The sequence below is a fragment of the Dama dama genome, chromosome X (assembly GCF_033118175.1).
Source record: "Dama dama isolate Ldn47 chromosome X, ASM3311817v1, whole genome shotgun sequence".
NCBI lineage: Eukaryota > Metazoa > Chordata > Mammalia > Artiodactyla > Cervidae > Dama > Dama dama.
The window spans coordinates 9,694,700-9,705,981 of NC_083714.1; the positions used below are offsets into that span (position 1 = coordinate 9,694,700).

The window sequence follows — 11,282 nt, forward strand, 5'->3', positions numbered from 1 at the left end:
ATAGTTTTCCTTAGTGAGGGAAACAGTACATGTGGCAAAAAACCTGTTTTTTTTTTTCCCCTTGTGATTTTGACTGCTGAAAGTTCCAATAGGCAAAATAGAGGGCAGGAGGGAAGAGGACTAAATCTGTGACAGATGGAATGATGTAGAAATGATGTGCTATGGAGAGACTTGTGCTGATGTACTGGATATTCAAATCACTCGATTGATGCTAATCCAAGTCTCTTTAAGGTCCAATATGTGGGAGGCAATAGAATATTTAACAAAATTATCCTTTGCTTTCAGATTTGTTTTGTCTATATTTTCATATTTTCCTAAGATCTGGACAGTAGGCCAATCAAGAAAATAAAGGGAACATGTAAGCTCTGTTTCTATTTTGTGATGGCTTACTTTTGTTTTAAATGATGAAGGAATAAAGTGGAGAGTCAAGATCCAATTTCTAGTCCCAATACTCTTCATGAATTAAAAACTGGCATAAAATAAAAGGAAATTTCCCATCTTAATATTTCGAGTTTGCTTCCCAATCAGTAGAACAGTGTCTGTCTGATCAATAGGTAGTGGCTGCTTGAAGTACCACGTGAAAAAATGATTCAGGGGCCACATGTAGGACAGTCTGAACGAGTGACTTGATAGATGAATATGCTCTATCACACTCACCAGTTGTTTGAAAAGGGAAAGGGAAAAAAGAAGCACATACATTGTATACTGGTTATTCAAAATGCACTTTTTATTCACTTTAACACAGATGATTTTTTTTTTACAGTTGAAACAAAATATCTGATACACAATTTCCAGTTTTTAGCAGCACCAGCAACAAGAGGACTGTGGAATACCTCAGGGTACAACTGAGATGGCTGAGGCAGGCACAAATTAACCTGAAATTCATCAATCCACTGAAGATATATGAAAACTGAGGCCCCCTGAATGTTAGCTTAATACATGAAAATAAATTAATAAATATTCTGTATGATGTTTTAATGGACCATTGAAAAACATTATAGTTCCAATTAGAAACATCTTGTTCCAAAAAATTCAGTGTTCATGAAAAAAACACCTACTGAAAATATTGCACTGCACATTCTAGAGTATACAATTTTCTATATGCACAGTTCCTGATACTCATAGATATCAGCCTTTGGTGTTTTTTCTTTTAATCTTAACCAAACTCTATGTCAGCACCCCACTGAGTGTTACTTACCAAAATGCCGCCACTTTTTGTCACTTAATATTAAGTGTTTTTGTTAATATATTATGTAGTGATTTGGTAGAAGAAAACCAGTATGGCTAAGAGAAAAGGGGCTTCAACTGACCTGCCAATAAAATTAACACTTGTCTTGAATGGACAGGAGGCCTATGAATGGGATACCCAAGTAATTTTTTTTTTTTTTTGCTTAAATGATCATGTGCCATTCTCATAGTGACAAGTACTTTTGTGAGTGGATGGAGGTCTTTATGAAGGCCTGAGATCTACAAATAGAAACTATTATAAGCTGAGTGCAAGTAGAAAGAGAAGGCCCCAGGTCTCATGCACTTAAAAACAATTAGCAATTAACAGTTCTGACATACAGATTTTCACTCTAACATGATTGTAGCAAAATGATCATAGTACTTGGAAACCAGTGTGGCTGGCTATAGGCATAGGCAGGATAGGGACCAATACTTAAGAGCTGTGGGGTCCCAGTTCTGGCTTTGACTTCTGGCATCAAAGTTAGCTGGACAATGGGGTCAGGACCATATTCAAATTGGAAATATTGGGTATGACTGGATTAAAATATCATCTTCCACTTAATGTTGCCAAAAAGTCCCAGAGCTCTTAAAGTACATAAGGTCCCACTTGTAAGGCTGATTCCATATGTGGCTACATTGGAGAGTTCTAGGCTATATTCCTGTGAAAGCTCCTGCCCCCTTCCTGACCTAGGTCTTTTTTACGGTCATTTTTAACTGTCCCTCATTACTTTGGGTCACTGTTTTATCACTGATGTTGTAAAAGTACAGATTAAAAGCTATGCAGGACAAATAAATCAACTGACAAGAACTAGACTGCATATTCATAATAAAGTATATAGGTAGCAGTCATGGTAATCAAACTTTGATAAACTGTTTTTGTATTTTAATGTGGTATCTTCAGGATGTTTATATTTGACATGTAATGACTACTTGGAGTTCAAGAATTTTTCCTGCCACAGTGCAAAAGCAAAAGAAAGAGCTATGTAGTTGCTGTTAAAGGCTGATCCCAGAATAGTTTGAGAAATTTTAAAGACCCTTTCCATAGTCATAGCTGTTATCTTAAGATATATCTAACTATAACATGGCACTTAAACATAGCTTGTAGCTCATAGATTCCTAGAACTTAGAGCTGAAAAGGACCTTAAACCAAACATCTAGGCAGTATAGAAATTCTTTTTATGGTATTTTAACAGATGGTCATCTAGCATCTCGAATATTTTCACTGGAAGAGGGTTCACTATTAAAGCAGACCATTCTGCTGGACAACTCTAATTATGAGTTCATGCTAATGCTGGGTTAAAGCATGTTCTCTTGTTACTTTCAACATCCTAGTTTGGCCAGCTGAACATACAGTGCAACATACAATAAATCAGTTCCTTCTTCTACAATAAATATTCGAGTTAAGGAACCTTATGAGAAAAGCCCAGTATCCTCCAGTCTATTCTGAAGGCTTCTCTGAGAGCATAGTATGGTAGACCAAAGGACCATCACAATTATGAGTAGAGTGCACTGGATTAAAAGCCATATACTAAGCAGCATTGCTAGATAAGAGGTTGTCAGAGAAGCAACACCCCTGTGCAGCAAAAGTAGACTTACAAAGTAAAATCAGACCAACCATTTATTTGCAAGGGTGATTGGCATAATGAAGCATAATCCATTCACTAGGACCCTGTTACTTCAAATACAATGAGTATAATAAATTTCCAGAGTCATTAGTGTATCTCTTACCGAGATGGCATTTTTTTAAAGCTCAGAGGGGAGCAAACCATACATAAGTGTTTAAACAAGGCAGTGTACATCATTCATTATACTTAGCACTTCTAATCTTTACAACCTCTTTATAATTCAAGCTTAGGACATCCTAGTTTGCATTATTATCTTTATTATAGTACATCTCAGAGCCTTATTTTTCTCCCCTTTGGCAGACATGTCAGAAACTGCTTGGTAAGAGTCAATGGTGACATTTGTTAGTTGATTAATGAAACGCTTTAAGGGATAGCTGTAGCTCTTTAACTCCTTCATGCGGCTGGGTTCTAAGATTAAACTGTGACTTGAAAAATATTTAAATCTCTCAGGACTAAAGTTTTCTGAAATGTCCTGATACACACAAGAAGGAAATAGCAGAAATTACACAAAATACAGTTGGCTTGATAAAGCTTTTTTTTTTTCCCCTTTAAATTGCTCTACAACTTCAACTTGAAAGGCTCTGGTTCACATCAGAAACTTATCTCTCATCCTTTCGTATATGTGTGCACTAATAGAGGGGCACAGTGATTCTCACACTACTGACTGATCAATTTGGGGCACATTTTTAAAAGGCTTCCTACTTTTAACAGCATGAAGATCCTGCTTTGGAACCACTGTTCAAGTCAATAGTGTGACCTAACATGCAATGCTCCAGTTGTTCCTCTACGGCCAACACCTGCCTGACAGCTTCTTCAAAGGCCACTGTCACATTAGTATCATCTTTGGCACTTGTTTCTAGATAAGGGTAATCTCCATTCTCCATGCACCAGGACTGCGCCTCCTCAGTTGTCACTTGCCTATCCTCTTTGTCTACTTTGTTCCCCAGAACTACAAAGGGGAAGTGCTCAGGGTCTTTCACATCTGCGTAGTAGATGAATTCTTTCTGCCAATTACCCAGGTTCTCAAAGCTCTGCCGGTCATCCACGCTGAAGGTCAAGAGGCAGCAGTCTGCTCCCCTGTAGAAGGGTGTCCTAAGGCTCTTGAAACGTTCCTGCCCTGCAGTGTCCCAGATCTGGAGAGTTACAAAACGTCCATCTACCTCCAAATCTCGATTTAAGAACTCTACCCCTATGGTGTGAAAAGCCTGGGAGTCAAATTTATTGGTTACATAACGGTTCATGAGTGAGCTTTTCCCAACTCCACCGTCACCCAAGAGAATGACCTTTAAGAGCAGGGATTTCCCACTCATTGTTGCAGCACCAGATGGAGAAGAGTTTATAACCAAGAGGTCCTGAAAATAAAAGAAAAAGTAGGAGGGAAAACAGTTAAACCTGAAACTGAAATTAACTTCATAGTAAATCAACTTCTTCTGAATTATGAGGCCTTCTTATTTACCTTCTCTCTATTTCATGTTCATTAAATGATATAGCAGAAGGAATAAAATTCTTTTTTGCATAAGGGAGAAAATAGGTCTTGTTTTTCTGAAGTCTCTTGCCTGTGCCAGGAAAAATGGCTGAATGCCATGGATAAATGGACTAGCAGATGGTGGTATAATCTGGTTCAGTTCTGACCCTATTTTATGGAAGAAAGCCTAGAAGAGGAATGCTACTCAAATGTGTAACATCTTAGCTTCTGGTTTGGACAATTCCAAACAAGAGGCAAAGAGTATGAAATTGATTAGAGGGGTCTGAAGTCTGTTCCTGATGGACCCAAGAACAACTGAGGAGAGAAAGCTGTGTAGGTTGAAATCTTGAGTTTGTTAGTAGAGGTTTTGGTTAGGATTACATTGGACCCCAGAACTTGAGAAGGAGAAAAAGATTAGCTTTCTTCAGGCATTTGCCCCATTATATTAATACTTGCATTTTATGGATACCCTTACAAGTAAAGGATCTTCCATAATCTTTTCTTCATGGAACAATGGCACTCAAGTTAATGATTGTTGACTGGTATTATTATAAACAGCTATCATTAAGGAAGAGAATCTTGGATAGCTTATTAAATTCTGGATTTAGGTTCTAATTCCATAATGACAGCAATGAAAATATACTGTAAACTCTAAAGAGCTAATGATTATACAGTATCTTTATTGTTACCTCCACGTGTCTATACATGGACTATCTAGAACACATCTTAAAAAGATCAAATGTTTACTGAACAACTACCTTGTACTAGAGTCTGTTAGGTTCTTTCAAATTAGGTCCATTGTGGAAACTCAACAACGACGATGTTTACTGGGTGTTATTTATAAAAATGACCCAAATAGATGAAAACTAATCACTCATCAAAAGAGCACTTGTTATATCTCATATTTACACTTAGGTGATGATAATACTGCATATATATACTGCATATAGAATTTGTAGTGACAAATAAAGTGATTAGCATACAAAAAATTTTAAAACAACACTAAGAAACGAGCACATGAAAAAGAGCACACACATTTGAAATGTAGCTTGAAAACCTCAGTAGTCCTTAGAGTTACATTGCTGTGTAGGTGTACTATGTATTTTTCTAAATATTCATTTTAAGAGATCCAATAAAAACATATAAAATGGATACCTACCCAATTGAGAATAAAATGTAAACCTACCCAGTTGGGTCTTTGTCACAATTTTAGTCTTTTTCTTGTTGTTATATTCTCTCTTTTTATGATTCTAAAAAACAGATTGGGAAACATTATTTTTAAAAATTTATTTAAAAATAAAGTTCAGTTCAGTTCAGTCGCTCAGTTGTGTCTGACTCTTTGTGACCCCATGAATAGCAGCAGCACGCCAGGCCTCCCTGTCCATCACCAACTCCTGGAGTCTACCCAAACCTATGCCCATCAAGTCGGTAATGCCATCGAGCCATCTCATCCTCTGTCGTCCCCTTCTCCTCCTGCTCCCAATCCCTCCCAGCATCAGGGACTTTTCCAATGAGTCAACTCTTCACATGAGGTGGCCAAAGTATTGGAGTCTCAGCTTCAGCATCAGTCCTTCCAATGAACACCCAGGACTGATCTCCTTTAGGATGGACTGGTTGGATCTCCTTGCAGTCCAAGGGACTCTCAAGAGTCTTCTCCAACATAAAAATAAAGTTAAGGCTATCTATATAGAAATACACTCAAGTCAGGAAAAAGACCAATCTCAATTTACCTACAGAGGATGCTTTTCACAAATATACTTAAGAGTTCAAATGGCTAAAAATGTTTATCATGGACAAAATAATTTTATTGGATGAACATTAACTCCGTCCTAACTTGAATGTACTTTATATGGACTGCAAGGAGATCAAACCATTCAATCCTAAAGGATATCAATCCTGAACATTCATTGGAAGGACTGATGCTGAAGCTCCAATGCTTTGGCCACCTGAATCGAAGAGCCAACTCATTAGAAAAGACCTTGATGCTGGGAAAAATTGAAGGCAGGAGGAGAAGGGGACAACAGAGGACAAGATAGTTGGATGGCATCACCGGCTCAATGGACATGAGTTTGAGCAAGCCCTGGGAGATGGTGAAGGACAGGGAAGCCAGGCGTGCTGCAGTCCATGGGGTCACAAGGAGTTGGACATGATTGAGCGACTGAACAACAACAAAAAATGTTTTACATTGTCTCTCTATTGAGCTCTCTATTCAAAGTAAAAGTAAATTAAAGAAAGTAGATGATATTAAGGAAAGGGAAAGCACAGAGGAGTTTAAGATATGTTGAAATTCTAAGTCAGACATGAAACTCCTTCCCTTTCTACCTACCAATGATCTCCAAGAAAGTTATTAATGTATTCATCAATCTGCCTGGAGGGTGTCTCTGCAATTGATTCCACAAGATCAGAGAGGAAAAAAATATGTTTGGGGACTCCATGTTTACCATATGTAGTCTTGGCTAATTTACTAAATTTTGTTCATCTGTCTTAAACACAGGTTTTAGCATTTAACTGGCTTTATTAAATTCAAATACAACTTCATTTAAAATTATAATTAATTATGGCAAACATCTTATTTCAGCAACATCAAGAGTACTGATCTAAAAAGAAAAAAACAGTTCCTAGTTTGTTGAGTGTTCTAACTGAGGAATTAAGAAGTTTTTAAGAAATCTCCATTGCTTAGCAATCTCATGTTAATTTTTATATTGGTCTGTAGGAAAACTTTACAGAGCAGAACTCTGGAACTCTCACTTGAAGGAAGTACTTAGGCACAATACTGACAGTATAAAGGGCCCATGCCAAGTGAGCGTCCTTAAGTTCCTAGCAAACAGGTGTTCACATCATTAAACAACTCACTAACTCTACTTTCCCAGCTGCTGCAGATAAACTCAAATGACGGGTCAAGGACCGAGTGAATATGGAAACCAAATACTCAGCTCCAGGAATAATGAGAAGTATTAATAACTATCTGAGATAGTGCTACAGTTGCTTGTGCATCCCCTATTTGGTTGTGTGCACACATAACTTCTGGGTGCATAGGCTCTACAGCAGGGAAGAGCAACGTGGTTCAGTGTCAAGTGCACCGGGCTGGCAGCAATCAGGACAGAAGAGTCTTCATCACTACTTTCCTACTCATTTATTTTATGAACTTGGGCAGGTCACTTAATCTTGCTGTGTTTCTTCCTATATAAAAATAGAGCTCATAATACCTACCCTACTTAACTCACAGGATTTGGGAGGAAATGAATAACTTAAGAAATTTGCAAAGATTTGTAAGCATTTATTGAAATTTTTGGCTTGAGGTTTTTGTTCCTCTTGCTCTTCACCTCCTTTCATTCATTCACTGGTGGGGGCCTTGTGACTCCATATTAACTCTTCTCAGAAAGGGCCTACCAGTGGGAGGATAACACTTCTTCCTTTTCTCTTTCTTCTATATCTGAGAATGTCCTGTTCCCCAAAAGTTTGGATTATCTGCATATACCACAGAATCTTAGCACTGGAGGGACCTTATGGGTCTTCTGGCAATACTGCAACTGATGCTTGAGAAAACATTTGAGTGCCTGTTGTGTGCTCTATTCTTACTAAGGTGATCCTCCATTTTCCTCTGTTGTCTCCAACTCCCCTTTGTTTGCTGGAGGTAAAAATGGATACAGTTTAGGCTTGTCTCCTTGCCTTCAGTCACTAGATCCTGCGCATTTTCCTTTGTGATATCCTTTTTCAGTCTTTTACTACTATCCTCATTTTGGCCCACATCTCTTTGTATCTAATCTATTGTGAAAGCTTCTTAGCTTCTTAGCTCTTGCCTCCCTGCCTCTAGTTTCTCCTTACCTAATCCATATACTTTGCAAAGCTTCCATCACTTGAGCACCCACTGGGTGTAGACCCTGTTGGAAATCAAACATGTTTGAGGCAAGGTCTTACCCTCAAGGAGTTTATAATTTTACATATAAGCTTCAGACCTCCTAGTTGACAGTTGAAATAATATTATACTGCCTTATATTGTTAAAAAAAATCTTTTTTTCCTGCACAACCAAATTCTAAATTTCTGGATCCTAGGGCCCTTGTTTGTATATGTCTTTGAAGTCCCTTTATGTGGCACCAGAGAGATAATTGATAAGTATTTGTTTATTATTTAGGTAAATACCCAGAACTAATGCCTCTGAATTGATGCAAAGACACAATAGATATACAGTTCTGTAAGACCTCCAAATATTATTAGTTATAAGGTGACTAAAGAGCAGAAGTCATGGGCTTACCTGGATCGCTTTCTAGATAGACGGGACTTAACAGGAATTCCACCTGTTGAAAGTCAGTGGAAATGCTCCAGTTTTCCTCCCTTTCCCCTCACATTTCAAATATACAAATTTCTCAATTTTCAACAAAAACAAGAGCAGAATAATTATCCCCACTTTATGTTTCCAGTGGGTGCTAGCATCATCATCATCATTTGAGTATGATACTCTTTAGAACATACTTTAAAAGAACTAGCACAGTATAAAAGTAAATCAAATGATTTTTTTCTTCAGGATATGCCACATTTATATCAAATCTTAAAAGAGGGTAGCATTAAGTAGGCAAGGAAATTCTTGGATAACCCTGAGTGCGTTTAGTAGGAAAGTCAAATCCCTTATACATCCCTTAAGGGTCCCTTATTAGTTTAGGATTTGGACTAAAATGTTTATTCTAATTTTGGCCCTATTCAGAGAAAGATCTGCCTTTAAATGACTCAGACATCTCAGAGATACCATTCCCCTTTCCTACTTCACTCCCCAAAACAGATTAACAAATATTTTCTAAGGATAGTTTATTCACTTTTTTTCACCCCAAACAGGGTCTCGGTCTTGGACAGTAAGGTGAATTAGGAATTGACATAAGTGATACTCCTTAGCTTTCTTTGTTCTCCCACACTTTTGTTACCTTCTGAACCTGTTGTACCTGCACCCACATAGGCTTATTAAAATTATTGTATTTGGTTGAGGATGCTTGGGGGTGGAGATGGAGGTGCGTGAGGAGGCAGTACGACGGTAAGAAAGAGGTTGAACCTTTGAAAATAGTACATTTCAGTGTGATGATGGAGAGAAAAACAGAAAAGTAAATTGGAAACATCAGTTCAGCTGCCATGAGTAGAATGATGCTCAGATCCATAATGCAGATTGTTTGGGAGCAAGTTTTGAGAGAGATGTGTACAGCAGGGCTGAGGGTAGCGGGAAGAGAAGCTGAGGAGGGCTAGGCAGTGGGTGAGAGTGGCTCTGGTAGCAATCTGCACCAGGGGTAGGAGCCATAGTTAGAGCTGTGGGGAATGCCCACCTTATGGTGACACATCGGTTGAGACTATTCAACTCACTGTGGATTCCTGGCACAATATTTGGAAATACTACACTGGCGAATTGAGTGGGGCTTTCCTTAATCTACATAAAAATCAATGCAAATAGGAACTGACTGGATCTTTGAGACCCTCTACTGGAAATTGTGTAGATTGTTTCCAATACAACCTGATGCTTGGGGTTGGGAATGGGGGATGGTTCCGAAGCAGGGAAGCCCTCTGACGCACTGGATTCATTTTGCAGAGCTAAACAAGTTATCAGCTACATCCATACTCTGAGTCCAAATGCCACATCTGTCATTGCCACTGAAATGCTATTTTCACATTTATGCCCATATTTATATCTTACATGCAACTAGAAGGGTCCAAGGTGGAGTCTCACCTCTAACCTCTCCTCACAACGACGGCTCTGGGGCTATGAGCCCGAAGGCAAACTAGAAAGCAATTTGGCACTGTCCCCAGGCCACTTCTTCCTGAGTAGACAGCCTGGAGAAGAATAGGTAAGGTTTGGGTGACATTAAGTGAGCAGGGTACAGGGAAAAGAAGCTTCCTTAGGAGGCTGGGAATGCTGGCATCTCCGTGATAGGGGTCCTGTTAGCATCGGAGACCCAGAAAGTGAAGATGTCACGCATAGTTCCAGCTACCTCGGACCCAGGTCATCTCACTTCACCCCTAGCCCTGAGAACCCGCGGCTGTGGCGCATGCGCACTGAGCCACACCCGCTCCCCACGGAGCCCTGCGCCTCTGCCTGGCTTTGGCAGCTGCTCTGGATTACTCAGCAACGCCCCCCTCCACCATCACCTACCCCCGCCCCTGCAACTCCGACGCCCGCGGTGCCCAGGCCCCTTTCACAAGGTGCAAGTGCCCCCGGGTATCACCCAGACCTCCCTTCCTCCCTCTGCCCCCGGGGGCCCCATCTCCCCGCCTCCCGGGTCCTCCAGCCGCTCAGCCCCTCTCGCTGCCCCCTCGCCGGCATCTTACCCAACACAATGGGAGCGAGGCGGGAGAGGGCCGTGGGGGACAGGCCGGTGAGCCCTCCGTGCCGGCAATCCGGTTCCGCGGCGACACCGTCACCGCTCCTGCCGCCTCCTCGTCCTCAACGGGGCGGCAAGTGCAGCTTGGACCTCGGTAGCCTGACAGCTGCCGCTCGCGCCCGCCGCTGCCGCCGCGCAGCGTCTCGCGCTCGCGCCCGCCAGAGGAGGGGGCGGGGCCCGCGCCGCCTCCTATCGCCCTTTTCCCGGCGCGGAGGACCCGGGGTAGCCGCCTCCCGCCCTCGCGGGTAGCCAGCACTCTCTGGCTCGCTCACACTTCTTTCCGGCTCAGTGGCCAACCCTGGTTTCCTTTGTCTTCCTCCCCTCCCCTCGCAGATCAGTAGGCACAGCGACAATGGACCCACAAACATTGCTCTCCCACTTAGCTCCTCCGTAGCCACAGTCCCATTTCTGGCAATTACCTTCGACCTACTGCACAACTTAGCGACTAAACCATCACCTACCTCATTTACCCTACCTTCAAACCCGCTGCTTTTCTCAAGATGATAGCACATACACTTAATTATTCTTGTTTAAAATAATTCAGGGAAATACATGATCACGACACATTACTAGGCCCTGTAGCTGGCTAATGCTCATGAAATTCTCAAGGC

At 40.8% G+C, this 11,282-nt stretch overlaps 1 protein-coding gene across 2 annotated transcripts; it reads right to left on the reverse strand.

Annotated features, from left to right (window-relative positions):
- Positions 1-726: 726 nt before the first annotated feature.
- Positions 727-10,760, reverse strand: RAB9B (RAB9B, member RAS oncogene family). 2 transcript variants are annotated; one of them, XM_061136780.1, is made up of 3 exons: positions 10,619-10,760; positions 5,504-5,567; positions 727-4,204 (listed from the first exon to the last, which is right to left on the reverse strand). In XM_061136780.1, exon 3 carries the CDS (start codon positions 4,160-4,162, stop codon positions 3,557-3,559), a length of 606 nt encoding a protein of 201 aa, XP_060992763.1. In that variant the 5' UTR covers positions 4,163-4,204; positions 5,504-5,567; positions 10,619-10,760; the 3' UTR covers positions 727-3,556. The 2 variants fall into 2 exon arrangements, with proteins under 2 accessions (XP_060992763.1, XP_060992764.1); XM_061136781.1 differs by having other exon boundaries at positions 5,477-5,567.
- Positions 10,761-11,282: the final 522 nt, after the last annotated feature.